Consider the following 21150-nt stretch of genomic DNA (forward strand, 5'->3'; position numbering starts at 1 on the left):
TTTATGTTTTATGTAGTATAAACTAGCAAGTTTTGCATTGTTATTTTCTAAGTTTATTTATGCATGTCTATAATCCTGAAAATGAGCACACAACCGATCTCAGCCATCAGAAATAAACATTTCACATAAGTGTTTTGGTGGGTTTCATTGAAATCTGAGACACTTCTCCCAAGTTTCAACAGTGCCTGTAGATGGCTGAGTAGTTCAATTATCCATAAGAAAGAGTATTATGAAACTAGAAGGTCATAATACGCCTTTGATTTGATTCCCCAAATTGTCATTGTTACAGAAAAGACATAGTATAACTGCAGAATGATGAAGAAAAAATGTTTTTTTAAAAGAACACTAATTTAAAATAATGAATTGAATAATTCAATCAGTTTGATATCTTGTGTTTGAAATTACAGAAGCGATTTTAATGGTTTCCAGAATAAAGTTGGGAGTGACGTCAGCAAGGTGGCAAGAGTCAGAAAGGTTTTGTTGGCAATAATACTAAGAAAAGAAAAAGTTTCACACTCAAAGTATTTCCAGTAAAAATTTCCTTCTGGGTTTTAATTAGCATTTCATTTCTATCTTGGTATGTAATACCTTGATAATAGTGATGAAAAAGTCTAGAGATCACATTGTCTAGTTTCTTATAGTTTTATTATTAAATTATTATGAGTACAAGAATAGCTTTTTTCCTTGAAACTAAGTAAAAATGACCATTTATAGAAGCAGAATTATGTATACATAACCTCAGCTCTATAAATGCATTGACATTCTTTCTTTTTGATTTTTTCAAACTTATTTTAGTGCTTTTGTGGGATGTTTTATTAAATGTTTACATAAAATTGCCATTTTCAGCTCCTTATATTTATTTTTTCTTACATCTAGTTCCATTCATTTCTATTCCTGTTATTTTGTAATATCTTTGGTTTTGGAAGTGTTCATACAATGTTTTATGTTTATATATCTGTTTATATATTCTCTCCTTTTATCTCTCATGACTTAACTCATCCATGGTACAGTTGTATTTTTGAATTGAAGCAATAATGAAGTGATGAATAGAAATACATCCACATGTTTATTGTTCAAGTCACATTTTAAAAATATTATTGTGTGTGTGTTCATGTGTGTGTGGCTGTTTGTGCCCATGCATGCCACAGATTGCATGTGGAGGTCAGAGTACAACTTTGTGGAGCTGGCCCTTCTATCTTTATGTGTATTTCAGGGAATGGACTCAAGTCCTCAGACTGGGCAGCAAGCTCTTTTACCTGAAGAGCCATATGGTGACTCTTAAGCTTTGTCTTTTTTAAATTAATACATAATGTTAGATGATTTTAAATTATTCGTCTCATGGTCTGTAATCTGCTGTATGTGAGAGGTGAGCATTGTTCAATTATCTTACGCTTTTCTATAAGTATACAAATAAAGAGGAGTTCACGCTTTTAAACCTCTTTTGAAATCTCCAGTTAATCTATAGCTAAAGGCTGTTGGGAAGCAGGTCACTGTGCACGCCTGCTTCTTCACTGGTTGTTGACAAATTAGTAGAAATAAGTAGGCACCATTGCTAACATTCTGAACTAACAAATGAGGAAATATTGCCCATTGAGGTTTAGGTGCTTTTGTAGCATCTTATTTCTTTGGTTACAGATACATTTTAATTAGATTGCCAAAGATTGGCTGCAAACTAACCTGGGTACATGGATATTCTGAAGAAAGGCTTTTCAGATCTCAGCTTTGTTAAGTCAGTCCTTCCTTCTGTGGAGGCGCCCAAGAAATAGAATTATCTTCGGATCATTCTGAGGGATGCAGGTTCCTATAGATAGCTACATTGTTATCAATGATAATTATTTACATATTTCTGATTATACTGGGTGAAAAGAGGAATTAATATTCAATGATAAAAAGATAGAATGTGGATAGCTTGACATTATCATAAAATGCACCATGCACATAATTTAGATGAATAAAAAAATAGAGTTTTTTTGAAAGGTGATCTCCTCTAATGTCCTCTAAAGAGGTCTAATTTAATTTCAAAAGAAAAATCTGTTTTTCAGGTCCAGATTTCTCACATATGTATGGTGATGACATTTGATTTGGCTTTTAGAGTTGTTCTCTTTAAGAATGCATGTTATGAACCTGGGTATTTCACTACCTGGAAAGACATACACAAAGACTACTCAGACTGGACTCCGCTGGGGCAGGGGGAATCCAAAGACAGGTGGTTAGCAAGGTGAGGGTTGTTATGGGATAGCCTGGAGGTGTATGAATATGAACAAATACATTGTCTGAAATTCTCAAAGAATTAATAACATACTATTTTTTACGATTGCCTCATCCAGCCTTAATAGAACAAGAGGTGCCTAGTCTCACTGCAGCTTGATATACCATGGCCAGCTGATAGCCATGGGAGGCCTGCCTGTATCTGAAGAGAAACAGTGGAGGAGGGGGAAGGGAGGAGGTAGAGGAGGGACTGTGAAGAAGGGAGGGAGGGGAAATAGATCGGGATGTAAAGACAAAAAGATAAATAAGCAATACCATAAAAGAAGGAATGAAATTAGTGAAACATATACAAATCTGCTTAGAAATTTCTAAAATGGATGGTGTTTAGTAGAGAAAACATGAATACCTAAAGCACAGATAATAACATAGTGAATCTTACCTATGACCATGAAGAGAATTGACTGTATAAAGTCGCCAATTACTACTGATAGAAAACGCATATGCTATTCACACACCCATACATGCACTAAAGGCTGCAGAGAAATCCCATCAGTATAAGACTCCGTTTGTTTAACTTTATATGTAAGTGAAAATGTGAGTCAAGCAGATCACCCACGTTCTACATGAAAGAATGGTTCATTTGATTTTTCAACCAAAACTGAATAATTGATGATATGTTTAATCTCATCTTAAAGAAAACTGGGGTAGGAGTCAGAGATATTAGCAAATTAAACCTAGGTCATCCAATCTTTTCCAGTTCTGCTTAATTTATAGTGTAGCTTCATATGTGAAAAGTAGATAGGAAATTTCCTTTGAAAACTAAAACAACATGCAAATTTAACATAATATTTCTTTTGTTATTTGCTCACTTCTGTAAAGTAACTTTTAAAAGGCTCAATTCACTGTTACTTATTAATCATCCATTGACTCTCCCATGTTTTATGTATAAGACAAGTACACTCCAGCCTTTGCCTCAGCATAGCATACAGAGCTTTTTGCCACATGCCATGGAAAGTTATGGTCAGGAATTTTTTGTTTGTATGGTTCATTACGTCTACCCAACAACTATAAAAATGTTGGTTAATGTGTTGGCTAAACGAAATGCCAATTTTGCTTTTCCAAATTTTAGGAATGACTTAATTCACCAACACTTTCAGTTTTTTTTTTTAAATTAGATCAATTGTTAATATGTCGGTTCTGAACAGGTAAGCAAAAAAGGGCTTGCAGATATATTTTAAAATAGAGATTTATAAAGTGTTATTGGCTCATAGAAATGAAATTACTATACTTCTATCTGAAGAGTTCCCAAGTAGATGGTAAACATAATGACAAGTAATGAAGACTATAGTTGAAGAAGTTAACTTGTTGATATTAGTAAACACTGGGAAGGATTTTTCATGGGTCCCTTGCATGCTAACATGTTTAGGAAGTAAGGTCTTTCTTAGGTTGATCTTTTCAATAATGCTGGTTTAACAGATGGTATTTGAAAAATATAGGTAATTCTCACTACATATCACAGAATGTTGAGGCTCTCTGAGTGAGGTTCCAGGAAGGCAACCCACTTCCTGTGCAGACATACATTTGTGGTCTCCAGTGTCTCATTCATCTTTCAACTTTAATATGTATTCCTTGAATATGTGTAATAGAAAAGCCCTCTCTTGGCAATCTTTAGACTCTCCCTAGCAATCTCCCTATGTGTTGGCTTTCTAGGAAGCTTTATAAATATGCGGACAAAACCTCATAGAATAGTTGACATACATTTACAAGTATTTAGAATTCAAGGATTTAAATGAACGACATTCATTGTCTCACCTCAAGAGCTTGCTGGTCTTTAGATGACCCATCACACATTATATTTTACCTTCTTTCTTTCTTACTGCTTATATTTGACTTGTCCATTTATAACTGCTTATCTTTTAACACAGTTTATGACACAAGGTCTGTGTGCAATGAGGATATGTTGATGGCATTAGGGAATTGCTCCATCATTGGCTTAATTAGAGCTAGCTAGGAAGACTAAATAGTGAATTAGATTCAAGAAGAAAGTAAAAGCACATTCAATAAGAAGGTACTCTGATTTGACTGAAATGGTCATTATTTTTGATTTTATTCATATATATACTGGTAAATAGTGGCAACCAAATCACACTGACACAAAGGAAATTACCCAGCTTCTTAGCTGTACATGGCATATAATTGTCACCTTTAAAACACTATGTTCTTTCCTTGGGTAAACAGTCCCCTTTAATAAAGCAGTACTCTTTGTCCGTGTATGCTGGAAGATAATTCATGATGAAAATCCAGTGGAAACAATGATAATGAGATCACATTTACGATCGCCTGGTTTTGATTTTGTTCTGGTCTCATTTCTTCCATTTGAGGACGAGAGTTAATAAAAAGAAGGGAGTGTCTTCCCTTACTCCATCTGTTCATGCCGTACCTCTTACTTCTCGGTCAAATTATTACCACTCCATCATTAGGCATGATTTCATATTGTCATCCCAGAACTGAACCCAAAACTGAGGATCCTGTGCTGCCCTCTCAGCCCTCACCCTCCCAAGTTAATTCCATTCCTCCCAACCAGAGAAGAAGATGCAGAAATGAGAATTCTTTTCTTTCCTTGGCATCTTTTTATTTATTAATTGTAGTTTTGCAGAAATTGTCAAAGATGGTCTGTTAGAATTGTATCAGGGATCATCTGGATTCTTTCAGGAAATTAGCACAGAATGTTAACCAAGCCAGTCACAACTTTGGAAGCAAATAAGACAGTAACCATCTTTCCTTGTAACATGTGCACACACACACACACACACACACACACACACACACACACACACACATACACTGGGGCCTGCATCAAAAATAGTCATTTCAACTGGACTGGAAAGATAACCCCAATGTGCAATAGTGACATTTATATCTTGGGGTAACCAGAGCTGTTTAATTAAATCTAAGGCCTGCTAAGTAGGAGGGAACTTATTCATGGTATTGTAAACCTAGCCAAGAACCACTGGCTGGAGAGGTCATGGACCCTAGAGGACTCTTGTCATTTTCCCAAACCACTATAAGCTCTAACTACATTCTCAGTTCTTATACTCATAGCCATAGGTGGTACAGCCCACACTCCACATAAAAGATGCTTCTTTTTGCAGAATGCAGAGACTATTACAGAGATCTATATCTAGTCAAAAGACAGGGAATAAGTGGCCATAGTGACCAGCCCCCAAAAGGGACATCTATAGCACAACCCGCACATTTAAAGCTCAAATTACATTGAAGAAGGAGCATAAAAATTGTTAGAGGCTGAGTATTAGGTGGCTTTTATGATCTACTGTATTCTGGACATGACAAGGACATTGAATCCATATAATATCAACATTATGGTCACCTGCACAAGACCTGCAATAACTATACCAGTCAACATGGGTAGAACAAAATTTCACAAGGCTGCAGGGAATCAGTAGATGCTGAGGGTGAATCACTTTTCTTCACGGAAGAGCCCCCTATTCAGCATGGTTAGCTCTAGACATTTGTACATGTGGGAAACACTAATTAAGCCAGTAGGTTGTGTGCATACATGTACATATGCACAATATGTGTATAATAACTGTAATTAGAGCAGAAGAGGTCATGATTCAAGAGGAAGTGGAGGAGGAGAAGGAGGTGGACCGAGGAAAAGAAGGGGTAGAAATGATCTAATTACAGTGTACTCACATATCAAATTCTCAAATCATTTTTAAATAGCCACTTCTCCCATGAATATATGTGTTATCCCAAGGAAAGAATCAACTGTATAAATTGGTCAATCCGAGTGCACTGTATTTGACAAAAAAAACCCCAAAAACAAAACAAAAAACCCAAATACTTAGAAGTGCAGGTCCTGAGTGTCTAAGTTGAGTTTATCTACTCATTTGAAGACATGAGGAGTTATCCACACTCAGCTCAGAAATACCAAGTTATGATGTTTATATTGTTTGAAGGATGTAGCTTATATCTCATTTAAACTTTATATGAAATTTATAAAGCCTAATTTTTCTTATTTAATGTTAACTTTTTAATTAATCATATTTATATCTTCTAATATGCTTATTAATACATCTTATTATTGTCTTAGATGATAATTAATACATCTAATACATCTTCTAAACTAAGTCTATAGGACCAGAGATTGCAGAATCCAAATCATTCTCTGTCTCGGCTACAGAGGAAAAGTAGGGCAGGCTAGGCAGTTAGGAGCTGTGGGTCCTATTTGGAGAGTGAATGCCAGTAAGCAGCATTTGTTAGGAACTGTTATATATGAGGAGGAAAAGAAGCAAAGAGCACTCTTTCTTCCCTCTTTAGCCTCAGTGATCTGTGTACAAGTCAAGATGCTAAACCCACATTCAAATTCAGGGGATAGTAGTGGCTTCTTGCTTGACCCTTTGTGGCAGAAGTCTGTTATTACAAAAAATCTATTCTTAAAGTAATGCATACTAACTGTACAATGTAATGGGTTTGTTATAACATTTCTATATGTATATATAAATAATGTGTTTGGATTGGAGTTTCTTCATATATTCATTATTCTTTTTATTCCTCCTCTTCTTCTTCTATATCTCTCATAGTGTCACCATTTTTATCTCCTCCACCAGTAAATTCACAGGAAGAATGATATTTATCTTTGTGAAACTGGCTTATTTGGCATAGCATGATGACAGACATTTCCATGTATTTTCCTGAAAATAGCATGTTTTTCTTTATGGATGGATAAAATACACAGATCACATTTTCTATTTCCATCCATCAATCACCTAGACTGATTTTTCTGAATTGGGTCTTCTAAATAGTGCCAGCCACAATATGCATGGCTATGTAGGTATTTATATTGTGAGCTGGCACTGATTTGTTTGGGTATGTATTCAGGAGTGGTTTAGCCAGACCATATGGTAGTTATATGTTTAGCCTTTTAGTAAACCACTATATTTTTTCCATAGTGTCTGGACTAGCTTACATTCTACCAAATAGTACATAAATGTTTCTTATATTCCTGCATCCATGCCCAAACTTGTTTTTATCTTGACAGCCATTCTGACTTGGGTAAGATGGAACTGAAGTACTGTTTTAATTAGACTTTTCCTTGTGGTTAAGGTTGCTACGATTGTTGGGCAGTTTTTTTTCTTATATTTATTGAGCATTTATGCTTCTGACTTTGAGAAGTGTTAAGTTCTTTTGCCACATATTGACTAATTCACTTGCTCTTTTGGTGTTTGACATTTTTACACTGTTTCCTCCAGACACTCTGGATTACTTTGAATTCTTTATTGTGGATATTGATGTCTATAAGATGAATAATTTACAATGATTTTTTAAATTATTTTTAATAATGGAATTGAGTTATTTAAAAGAAATTGACTTTTGGAATTTCAATCATAATACCTATCATGAAGTTATAATAAATGATTATTTCAATGTTGCAAATAGTATAAGTGATATATCAGGATTATAACCTATTGATTTCTTATTGTTTTAACTTTGTGGAGTGAGAATTTATTTAACAGTGTAATTAATTAACTTCAGAAATAAACTAGTGTATTAGCTACTCTTCTGTTGCTGTGAGAAAATTTCATGGTCAAGGAAACTAATAGAAGGAAGAGTTTCTTCAGGTTTACAGTTCCAGTGGAGGAAGAGTCCATCATGGTGGAAAATCTAGCAGCAAGAAGCAGGCAGAGAGGCAGGAACAGGAAGCTGAGGGCTCATATCCTCAATGACAAGCAGGAAACAAAGAGAGCAAACTGGACAAAACCTGTCCTCAGTGACATACTTTCTCCAGTAAGGTCACATCTCCTAAACTTTTTTAAACATCACCACCAACTGGGATCAAGTGTTCAAATTCCCGAGCCAGTGGGGAAAATTCTCATTTAAACCATAACTTTTCACTCCCTGATCACCATGGGTCCATGACTGTATCATAATTCAAGAGTATTTAGTCCAATGCCAAAAGTCTCCATATAGTATAATACTGTTGAAGAATCCAAAGTTTCTTCTGAGACTCAAGGCAATGTCTTAATTATAATCCCCAATTATATTAAAAAGCATATTACATACTTCAAGCATATGATGACACAGAATGGAAGAATGGGGTCATAGTTAGGAAATACTAGATCAAAGAAAGACCAAAACCTAGCAAGTCTTGTAGCTTCAGGTCTGGTGTCTAATGGCTTGGATGGTCTTGCTCCTCAGGTTTTGATGCCTGCAACATACATCTCGCTTGGGATAGTTCCACTCCCTGTTTGCAATTGTTCTTGGCAGATATGTCATGGCTCTGAAATCTCCAACATTTTGGGGTCTTCATTGCAACTCAAGCTTTACTTTCACAACTTCATGCAGTAGCCTCTCCAAGCATATGGCTCTCTGAAGACCTCCATGAAGGAACTGCCCTGCCATGTACTGCCTGGCCTCAGTGGGTCTCTGAAACCACAGAGGAAGAATCCAAGACTTCTTCGTTTTTTCATCCTTTATGTCTCTAAAGCCAAAACCATGTGGACAACACTGCCAAGTTAGGCTGCCAGCTTGGGATGGGCCCTGGCCCCCTGAATCACATTAGCAGCAGCACTTTTTATTCAGATGCTTTCAGAAAAGGCCCCAGGCTTTCTTACACTAGTTGGAGGCTTAGCTGGGTGAGGTCTTTCCCTAAAGGCACCCTCCCCTTTACTCTGGTGCAGAGTGGGAAGTCTCTCTCACAGTCTAATCCCCTTCACAATCACAGCCTCTTTTCCAGCACATACCTTGGCTGTAACATTAAGCTTCCCAGTACTCTTTTTCTCTCTCCAAACTGTACATTTTGTATTTCTTTCTGTCCATTGATTCTTATTTCATTGCAGACCTGCATAAACATGATCAGTATCAGGCGTGGCGTGGATTCAATGTTATAGTGTCTTGAAATTCCCTCTGACAAAAGGTTAGCCCATTACTTTTTAATTTAGCCTCAGTTAAATTCTTAGTACACAGGCACAAGGCCGCCAGATTCTTTGCCAAAATATCGCACAAATGGCCTCTAGCCCAGTTGCTGGTAAAAGGCTTTGCTTCCCTCTGAAACCTCTTGAGGCAGGCCTCTATAATTTGTTCTGTGCTCAGCACTGTCTTTTAGACTCCTACTAGAAGAGTGCTTTAATCGCTACATTCAACATTTAACCACTTTTCTAGTCCCAAGTCCCAAAGTCTTACACATTCCTCAAACACAGCAACAAAATCGATGGTCAGATTCTTCACAGCAGTGACCCACTCTCTGCTACCAACTACTGTATTAGTTACCTTGTCTATTGCTGCAGTAAAACACCAAAACCTAGGTATACTGCAGCTTTGAGATGGTTAATATTCCATCATGATGTACAACAGCAAGCAGCAGGAATGGGGCCAGGACCTGAGATAAAGAGAGAGCTGGATGTAGAGCGAGACTCTGAATCCCCAAAGCCAGCCATTAGTAACAACTTCCTCCAGCAAGGTTACATCTCCTAAACCTCCCAAAACAGTGCCACCAACTGAGGACCATGTGTTTCAATATCCAAGCCTATGAGAGACATTCTCATTCCAACCACTACAAACAGAGTGACAATCCAAGTAGTCTCTTTTTCTCATACTCATGCCTTGCATTTCAGGAGGTCTCCCAGTTATCTGGACTCCCTGAATATGTGAAGATAGTAGAAGTTGGACCTAGAGATGGACTGCAGAATGAAAATGTAGGTTTATATTAGCTTTCCATGGTGAATTCCTTAAAATTTTAATGGAATGAAGGTTTTATACTTTATACAATATTTGTGTGTAGTTGCTATTTGAATGTTTAAATCATATTGTATTTGCTTTTAATTAGGAAGTAATATTTTATGTGTCAATAGGTCTTATACAATTCACTTATACAATATATTTTATGATTTTTTTAGGTTATAGTTCCTACAGATACAAAAATTGAATTCATCAATCAACTTTCCCAAACTGGCTTGTCTGTAATAGAAGTAACCAGTTTTGTGTCCTCCAAATGGGTACCACAGGTATTCAAATTTGTAATTATATAATTTAACATGTTTAAGTTTAGTGGGCACTGTGATATATTATATATATATGTGTGTGTGTATATATATATATGTATATATATATGTGTGTGTGTGTTCAAAACCAAATGTAATTGATACAACAATTTCCATATATTATAAATTATTAGTTTATTTCTAACAGGATTTGGAAAACCTTTGATATATGAATTGAATCTTCAAGTTCTCTAAGAATTAATATAATATTAAGCTATTTAAAAAATAACCTGCAACCATATGCTAACACTATGTAAAACAGATGATCCAAAAGAACAAATATAGGTTAAAGCTCTTAAATATCAACTTTGGGGCCTGCCTTGGATTCACTATTTATGACTGTCATTTCAACTAATCTGAGTGTCTTCAAGTGTGATAGAACTTCATATTAAGAGATGAGTGATATAAAGATAAGTTTTGCTTCTTTTATCACTCATATTTGCTGACATGTAAAGTGGGAGACACACAAAAGAAGAGATAAGTCATTTACAATCTCCTCATTAAAAATGAAAAGATGCTATAGCTCTATCCAGAATTTCAGACATTTAACAAAACTTACCAATCCTGAGACTTGATTAGAGTTTTTGAGGTGTAATTAGTAATTAGCAGTCAGTGTGGTCTCATCCTTCCTAACCCAGGGTCATTACAACACCCTGATCCCCAACTTTCCCCCCTGGACTTCATTGCATTGATTTCTTTTGATTTCATTCCCACAGTCTCCATTATTCTCTGATTTCTTTATTCAGCTGATTTCATATTATTCTATTTCCTTTATCTGTGATACTTCTTCATGCCTGCTAAAGTTTGATTTGATCCCCTTGACACTCTGCATTTCATGTTTTTTCCCTGCCTACGCTCTCTCCCCTTCCTGTTGGATACCTGCCGTTGCTTCATTGAGGAAGAAAAGACTTAGTTTTCTGATACACTTCAATTGGATGGAAAATTGACATTTCAAACTCATTGTATTCAAACCTACACTCACTACTACCATACATTACTTTATGCATAATAAGATTTTCCCCTCGGAATCTTGTGCTTGATTCTCTAAGGAGTTGCTTTTTATACCTAATCAGTTACTGTCTTGTTTAGTTATGGCTACAGTAAAGGAATACAAAGGTGGTTCAGATGCCAGACATCTATTCTAGAGTCTGAGAAACCCGAGATCAGGATGCTAACAGTTCTATTGTCTGTGAAGTCTTGCCTTCTACTTCTCACATCTTCATCCTTACATTATATCTTTATATAGCAGACAGAAGAGTAGGAAGAAAATTATTCCCTGTCTCCTCTTACAAGAGCATTATCCCATTGTTGGGGCTCTGTCATGATGATGTAGATACTGTTTAGAGGACTCCATTCCAAATACGATCATATTAGTACTAATACAAGAAAATTGGGAGGGAGATGGTACAAATATTCATAGTAAAACAAAAAAATAAAAACAAAAGAAAAGCTCTTAAAATGTCTCTCGGGCTGGTAAGATGGCTAAGTGGGTAAGGGGATTTTGCACCAAGCCTAAGAACCTGAGTTCAATCCCCAGAACACACATTGTTAAAGGAGAGAACTAACTCCTGCACATTATAGCATACCCACACCTACATGTGTATACACATGTGCGCGCACACACACACACACAGACACACACAGACACACACATAAACCCACATACAAATAAATGTGTAAGAAGTTAATTTCTATTATATTCTGTATTTATTTTCCTTTTCAATTCCACGGACATATTAGCAAACCACAAAACCACAGGATATTACACTCCCTCACGTGGAATACATAAGTGTTGTTTCTTCCTTCCTTATACATCTTACTTATAGTGACCAAAATAGGCTTCTAGGAATATTAGCTCTAACAAACACATTCTAACTCTTTAAAAATTCCTTTTCCATTAAAAATGCCTGGAAAATACACATTCAAGTCTTTGTATATGTGACCCCAGTTTTCCTTTCCACTATGAGCTCCATTAATGCAATTCACTTTGCTGAAACGCTTGCTAATCTGAACTGATTCATGTTCTTATTTTCCTGGCTTTTAGACATGGGTACCTTTATACAAGGCACTTTACACATACATCTGCTTACTTACTTCTCAATTTCTGTATTTTTTTGCAGTTCTAACAGGATGATGTAAAACAGCGAAAACAACGAATCCTTTCAGTTGCAATGCATTTGATGTAAAAGAAAACACCATGCAATCAGTAATAACTCACTCTTTACTGAGTTACTCTCATTTCTTATCAGATAGTGATTTTTCATTTCACTATTGCAGCTTATAATCATAAACTCTTCATATATTTATAAATTGCTGATAATTTGCTATTCATACTGTGTCTTGAAAATAATGTCTGTGTCTCTTCAGTTCATCATCCTCAGTGCTTGGGCCATAGTAAGTGGATTGATACACAGTAATTTACTGTGAATCAGCCAGCTTGAAAGAACTGTAACTCATTATCTTCAATTATCTGTGTAGGCAACTGGCCCTGTCTTTTATCTATAAATCTGTCATTATATAATTAAGTATACAGCCATCTTCCTTAGGAAAACACATTACTTGATATAAATACACTTCCTTGATTATTTTGAGAAACAACTATATTTCACTAGCTGTCATTGATTTTAAGGGGGTGCAAGAAATTTTCATCATCTTTAAGAATTGAAGTGGATCTGTTTGTGGCTCATTCCATGCTCTTTCACATATTTGATTATGGCTAGAAAGAGATAGGACACACTGGCATAGTTATAAAATTTGTTTTAGGTCTTGCTAATATTAAGGATAAATTCTAACTAAAATTTCATTTCCGATACTAAATCTTGTTATATTCAAGATTCTTTAATTTCCCAGTGATTTAAAAAAGTTGCATACAAAATATTCTTCTCATATGATAATGGTCATAGCTTCATGTTACAACTATTATATGATAATAGAAATTGATTGATAGACTGTCTTTTAGATCCACCTATAATGCTCACAGACATCTGAAAGAGTAAAGCTAGAACAATTTCTAAAAGGCCATACTTACTCTCTTTTAGCTAATGACAAGAAAATATGGACAAAAGAAAAAGAAATACAGTTTTCCTATAAGTAGGAACTGGATCGTGCCTCCTGGCCTTGTTAAATAAATACACATAATGGGAATATAAAGTGATAGATTTTATTCTGTGTTTGGTCCTTTGAATTGGGATTAGACCATTGAAAATTAATGGGCCTATTTTAAGCTCAAAGTAATATTAAATAAGTGACTGAAATATCTCACATGCCTTCCAAGGACATCTATGTTGAGGAGAGAGAGTTCTAGAATTGTGCCTTTATCCAGGGTGTGCCATGTATTTGAATAAGTGACTTTACTTCTCTGTACATTAGAAATCCTAGTACAGATGCCTGTAGTACAGGATGGTTGTGGGTAGCCACAGAGCATCAGTCATATCAATGGTCCTTGTGTGTGCATGATCACAGGGCCTAACTTCTGACTAGTGTTCAATAATATTCTCCATCATGACTCTACTAATATGTGTGTTTATTTTAAGCCTCATCTGGTTACATGCATCTAAAGAAAAAAGTGATTTAAATAAATCATATAGCCACAAAAGAGCAGTGTGCCTGAATCAAAAACAAATATCACAGATTTCGTCTTTCACAGTCACACTAGCCTCACTAGCCTTGCCTTACATTACACTACACATAGGCTGTTTCTCTAAAGGCAGCCTTAGGGAGAACCCATTTTTTTTTTTTTTTTGTACTTTGGCCATCATTGTGTGGCTGCCCTAGATTTCTCTGACCTTACATTTGAAAACTTTTCTTTTTAAATTCTTCCATTCTTATTTTAGAAGAACATCATGTAGGGGAGACCTTTAAAATAACGTCTGAGTTTGATATATAATAAATTTTGGTATAGCAACTCCTTATATGTTATCTAAAATGATTTCTGCTTCTGAAGACCATGTCTGTGGCTCCTCTTGGTAGTCTGTGAGTTCTATGTTTCCCTTGAGCCGATTCTGTATCGGACGTAGGTCATGGGAATAGTTCTCCAGTTTATGTTTAGATTGCTGCTTGTTCACTTATTTCCTTTTTTTTTTTTTTTTTAGCATTTTAAAGCTTTTTTTTTTTTTTTTTTTTACAGTTTCCCCCCTACTGTTTTGTTTGGCAGAAGCTGCTAACTCAAATAGCTTAAAGAAAAGTTCTGCGGTAGCAGGGTGCCATATAAAACAGGATCCTACACCTATAATTTAAATGATCGCAGATTATAAAATGCCTGCCATTAAGAAATACATGTTCTTTATAACATATCTGAAAAAAGATTTCCTTAGAGTGACATGTAATATAAGAATATTTGAAATTAGTCCAGGTAGCCCCTCACTTAGATGGAACACACAATAGCATGAGAAAGAAAACACATTAAAAACAGATTTCCTGAAACTTTGGAATGTATCTGTCAATAGTAAGCTATTTAAATTATTGTTAACTATCGTAATTTTTAAAGTGAACTAAATTTTTGTGTTAGTAATTAACTTTCTCTTTTGATCTGTATTTTTATTCATATGAATGATTAAAATTAATGCTATTTTGAAAATAAGAATAAATTAGGTATGGAACACTGTATTTATATATGTATCATGTGAAATGGATCAGTTATAAATATTATTTGTCCCTGATGAAGGTTTTACCTATTGGAATAAATAGATAACAAGTCTTCCCAAAAGGGATAGAAGTGCATTTTTCTTTATGAGAGTAGAAAAAATTATACATAAAAGACTATAGAATTATTTTTTTACAAGTCACTTTAACAGTTAAAAGTAAGGTCAAGGTACCTGTTAACCGGAAGATCTCTATAGCCTTTCCCATATGCTCTTTCTACTGTGGAGGACAATTCATTCTTTACTGAAATGAAGGAATGTTTACTAGATTGACATACCAGGTTTAAATTTGCATTTATGAAATATAAGAGACCACATCTTTTGTATCTGGTCTGCCTTAGTCTTTGTGACTCTGTTCTTTTTATGGAGTGTAAATAGTAGGGAGACAATAATTTTGTGAAGTTGAGAGAGAGGATGAGGTAGGGAGGGAAAGAGGGAGGGAGAGGGGACAGGATGCCTCCAAATTGCTGGTTTATGAGACATAGTTATGTATCCAGGCAACAGAAATGTCTTTGGATGATTCCAATGAAAGGATGTCCACCCTACTTATGGTCTATTATATACTGGCCTCTGTCCTTTCCATAAAGGGAATCCTGGCCAAATTAACCAAGGCCATACTTCCTATTTCTTGGTATTACCCTATTTACCCTATTACCCAGGAATCCTTGGTTTAACTCAGGACTCCCTCGTATTACCCAAAAGCATAGACTGACAGTCTACAGGAAAGAAATGCTTAACCCAAAGTTTCCACAAAGGACAATTACTTGGATTACAAACTTCTGTGCTTAGCATTGTGCTGTTAGATGCTTACATGGAAGTCAAAGCCACGTTATGACCTGTAATTCTCCATCATTCTCATACTCTGCACCTACTACAAAAGTTTTTGTAGTAGAGATAGATTCATTTAATGACTTCAAACAGCTTTAGGAACCAAATATTTCAATCTCCAAGAATATCCACTGAGATAGTCTTATTTTATTTTCTCCTCTAAGATGGCATTCTAGATATTCACATTAATCATATTTCCTAAAAAAGATTGCTACTGAGAGATCCAATGGTATATTTTCCTTAGAGGCATAACCTAAATGATTATTTTGCTTTGTTTCTCAACTTACATGAGCATATTGGTTTTCTTACTTGTCAAATACATTGGTGTCGTCAATATTTACCTGTGGGTAGGAGTGAAGATGCTAATTGATATAATAATAAAAATGATATTACATGGCTATTGAGATTAAATATGTTATGAGAATTGTGACGATCTTAGCACCATTTCCTGGTGTTTTAAGAGTACCTTTACCTAGAAAGGTACAATGGTAGTCCTTCAAGAAAACTGAAGACAATATATGCTTTTTGCCTTCTTATTCTGTTTCTAGTATTGAACGCACAAGCCACAGACCCTGTAGACTGCTTTAATGGATCCAATATGTTTTTTTTTTCACTGAATGTGTACCCTGTGGCAAATATTGTGTGTATGCAAATGCGTCTGCATGCATGTACTCAAACACTTGTAATTACCACCTCTCCCTGACAGCTGAATTGGACAGGTTTTCACTGTGTGCATAAGAAATATTCCATAAGTTTAGTGACTTAAAATAATAACAATAATATTTGGTTTTCCTTATGTCTTTGAATCATAAGCAATTCAGTTAAGACTACAATAGTATTTGGTTTTGCTTATGTCTTTGAATCATAAACAGTTCAGTTAAGACTATATTAGGCATTCAGAGACATCATAGGGACTAGTAGTGAGGTAGAGGATATGGTGGATAGAGCAGAGCTCGAGGGCACAGGTGGCTGAGGCAGTTGGGACTGGCTGGGCACTGCTCACTCCAAGGTCCTCCACAATGTGGTCCTTTTAGACATCTAAGATGAATCTTAGCAGCTCACAAGTGATATGCATTTTATTTTGCAATCTATGTAGCATTGATTTGGTATAACCTTTGAGACAGTTCCAAAGCCCATCCAGTTTCAAAGAAGGAAGAAAGACACCATCTTTTTTTTTTTTTTTAATTGAAGTGTGGTTTTCTGGAAGATAACTGAGAAAGGAAATATCACTGGGATCATCATTTTTCAAGTGTCGCACTTTTATTTTAAAAACTGTTCTAGAAATAACTATTTTCTTTTTCATAGTAGTGATTAAAAAATAAATGCAGTCAACAGAGGAACAAAGGCTGCGATCTAAACCCCCTGAATTGGAAAGAACACTTACATTAGCCCTAGCATGGAAAGTGCTGGGTTATTCAGACTCACCTCACTCTAACACATGCCTTTTATAAAATTGTTTTTGCCTTAAAAACAACCAAGGTGGATATGTGAAGGAAAGCTTGCTGATTGGACAGCTTGCAAAATGAGAAGAAATAAAGTTGCCTCCACAGCTTGTCAATAGTTCTTTCTTACCTGCTTAGGTTAAGGCAGACATGGGGGAGAAGCTGGTGAAGGCACATTGTAGGCATGACCTTCATAACCACATCTATTGTGCAAGAATCCAACACTTCCCTATACCTGTGTCTGAACACATAGCCCAAACGAGAAAGGAGTGAACAAAGGCTGAGAGTCACTCCACCATCTGTGTGTGTCGGGGGGTGGGGTGGGGTGGGGGGGGGGTCTAGTAGTGAAAATATGACATTCTCAGCGTGACTTAGTTTAACTCACTATTATTACAAAATCTCTGTTTTTGAAGGGAAACAAATAGGCGTAAAGCCTCTTTTCACAACTATAGCTAGTACGCTCCAAAAATGAAAAGTAGTAATTAGATATTTAGTCTTACTTCATTAGCACAAAAACTGTTTCTCACTTTAAGTTATGTTAAAATGCTTAACCAAATATCCCATTTTTCCTTTTGAATGAAAAGACCATGTGTTATGAATATTATGGTAGCTACTATGTGGTGTAGTGTTACTTTCCTTTCTATCCTGTACCGGTGTTATTTCTGTATCAGTGGGCACCATCACACCTTTCTTTAGAGTGGTAATGTAGATTTCTGTACTCCTCTGTCAGAAGTGGCAAGGGGTATGTAATGTGTGTGTGTGTGTGTGTGTGTGTGTGTGTGTGTGTGTGTGTGTTTTGAAATCAGTGATTAACTTCACTGTACTCTAAGGCAAACAGCTGCTTGAAACCTATTCACAAATCTTTAAAACTCCTTTGTCTCAGAGAGATAAGAAAACATGAACAAAAATTAGGCAGAGTTGTCAGAGTAGGTACTATTTTTCTGTCCTTGAGCTTGATTACAATTAATCTTCAATAAAAATTGAAAAGAAAATGTTTTGGTAACATTGTATTATATTACACAGCATTAAACAGTAATTTCTTCTCTAAGATGTGCTTGTGCTACTGAGTCAAAGGGAAGGCGAAACTGACCGGGTTCTAGCAGGGCTGTTGCTGAGGTCTTTAAATGTTTAAGCAGAAGGTATGAGCCGATTTTATTTTAGCTTTTTCCTTCCTGTACTCTAAAATTTGTTCTACTCAGAAATGTATGTGTTCGGTTTTTCAATAACATAATTAGTTAATTTCATCGGTTACCTTTCCACTAACAAATTAGATTTTATTTGTCTTTAAATATATAAAAGTAACCAAGATGAAATGTTATAATAAAACATGGTACCTCATCATATTCAGTTGTTGTTGTTTTTTTTTCAGTTTGTGGTCTTTATCAAAATTTTTGTGTTTCCCCATGAAGAACAGAGACAAATTTTCAAAAACATTTTATTCTCATTAAAGACACTTCTGTATCTAATTGAAAACATTTTCAAATCCTTTTTAATTCTTTGACATTTTCATAGATGTAGTAATGAACTTTAGTGATTTTTGCTCCCTATGCCCTCTCCTACCGCTTCCCTCTCCCAATGAGACCCTTATTCTTCCCAACAAGTTCCCTTCCTATCTTCATGGAATTGAAATTACCTTAAAATTTGTTCTTCTACAATTATCTTTTAAGTGCTGACATCTTAGAGTTCTGTACATATTGTGTAAAGATAAAAACCAAGTAGAAGTATATTTTCTCTCAGAAATGTTTGATTTTGACTTTTTAAATTGCCCTTTTGGAGTTACTCTGGCTCTTTTGCTGATTGACCTCCTTTGGAGAATGTACAGATTGGGCCACCTACATGCAGTGGGCTGTAGAAGACACAGAATGTGCTCAAGAGACCCGAAAAAAAAAGGAACTTGGGCACTTTTGGTGTACTGTAATAAATTCATAATAATTGAGATGATTGTGTTGAAAACTTTTTAAAATAACAGAATGTTCCATAAGAGTAATTTAAAGTTTTTTATTATTAATGTAGAGGATATTCTTCAGAAGAATGTTGTTAATTTAATAACTGTCCTAGAAAATTTCAAATTTGACATTGAAAATAGGTTATATGTATATATTCTTTGAAATACAAATATGTGGAATTAAATTCATGCTAATTATGCTCCAGCATCAATACTACTGATCTTAGATTGATTCAAGTTATATTGTATCTGCTTATGGTGCAAAGAAAAAAAGGTATAACCCAGTAGTCTAAATATAAGGACACACACACACACACACACACACACACACACACAAACACACCTCCCATACCCCTTCCCCTTCCCCATATCCTCCAGGCTTCCTGTACTCTGGGGATATCATTATGTCTGTTGTTTAGCTTGCACTTTCTGGTGAAGAAGTAGAAAATCGGAGACCTGATTTTTACTGATTTCTGGTATGATGTAGCAAGGCATTTTCATTTCTCTCTGTGTTGGATCCCTTCCACTTATTCATTTCCCATTCAATGCTTTTATTTTTTCTGGATTAAAAACTATATAGAGCTCTTTGTTAGACTCAAAAGTGAATAACACTGTAATTATAATGTTAAAGTGGATGGATGGATACAATTGCTGGGAAAATGAAAACACGTAAAGGGATTTTAAAATCAGGTGAGTATCTAAGAATGGGTATAATCTGGTAGAATCACATAACTAACGTATGCTGAGCAGGTTGCCATTGGGCAAGCTGGCACCTTTAGAGAGACCACTTTCACTGTTCACTACGACAAAAACCTCCAGCATCCATATCACACCCAAGCCCCAAGCTTACAAGTGACAGCAATGCTTTCTATCGTAAGGAGCCTTTACTTTTGCCATAGCCTCTTCTTGATAACGTCTGATTAGCAGGGAGTTAGTAAACCAGTAACTATACTCTCTGTTGCATCTCTCCACAGTGTTGTGGATTTAAAGTGTTAAGAATACAAAACTCGCCGGGCGGTGGTGGCACACGCCTTTAATCTCAGCACTCAGGAGGCAGAGCCAGGCAGATCTCTGTGAGTTCGAGGCCAGCCTGGGCTACCAAGTGAGTCCCAGGAAAGGCGCAAAGCTACACAGAGAAACCCTGTCTCGAAAAACCAAAAAAAAAAAAAAAAGAATACAAAACTCTACTAACAAAACACACTGAAAACAATTTACTCCACTATTTAAAAGTATCTCATGCTTCCATGCAAGGGAAATAACAATGGTGGCAATGTTATTATCATATACAAAGGCATAATACATGAGAGGTAACACAATTACTCAGGCACAGAAAGAAAACTATACTGGGAGCTTTGGAACCTCCTCACCCCTATTCAGAATGATGTTGGGAACATGTCATTTTTAGGGTGGGAAGAGCAGGCAGGTGGTTGCAAAGGCATTGACCCTAATAAAGAATAACTAATGTATAATTGCTATGTTTATCTTCCTGAACTGGGAAATGTTATGGAATAAAAAATGACTTTCGTTTCTCCCCTTCAAGACATCAGTGTTACAGTTTTTAACCCACAAATCCATTCCGATAGATGGTGTTTGTCCTGTGATGTAAAAATGAGTATTTGTAGATGTCAGTGGATTATGATTAGAATCTCTTGTTTTTGCAAGGAAAGGGGGGGGGTAGCTGTGGTGGAAGCTTCTGAGACATGTGACCATTCTGCCCCATAGACGGCACTGGAAAGGTCCTTCGCATACAAAGGTAAAGGTGAACAAGGAAGGACAGGAAATTATACACCAGACCAAATTAGTTTTAAGGCTTCTGGACTTGAGTTTTGTGAGGTTGGTGTCAGACCGTTTTAGCTTTGGCAGCTAAGCAAGGTATTGGGTAGAAAGAAAAAAAAAAAAAAAGGATGTTCAATTTTCCAGAGATTTCCTGTGTTTGTTATTGTAAGGCTGTGATTTATTAAGAGTGTCTTACTTCTTCAAGCAGACCAAGGTTTCCTCTGTGCTACTGAGGCTAAGATAGATGAGGT

General features: G+C 35.8%; 1 protein-coding gene across 1 annotated transcript in view; it reads left to right on the forward strand.

The window, feature by feature from the left end:
• The window catches only part of Hmgcll1 (3-hydroxy-3-methylglutaryl-CoA lyase like 1), a 119576-nt gene that overhangs the window by 35222 nt on the left and 63204 nt on the right, over window positions 1-21150 (forward strand). The window contains exons 2-3 of the mRNA XM_059267017.1: window positions 9843-9923; window positions 10125-10232. Coding sequence (XP_059123000.1) covers window positions 9843-9923; window positions 10125-10232 — 189 coding nt within the window. The remainder of the gene's footprint in view (window positions 1-9842; window positions 9924-10124; window positions 10233-21150) is intronic.

The sequence above is a fragment of the Peromyscus eremicus genome, chromosome 7 (assembly GCF_949786415.1).
Source record: "Peromyscus eremicus chromosome 7, PerEre_H2_v1, whole genome shotgun sequence".
Classification (NCBI taxonomy): domain Eukaryota; kingdom Metazoa; phylum Chordata; class Mammalia; order Rodentia; family Cricetidae; genus Peromyscus; species Peromyscus eremicus.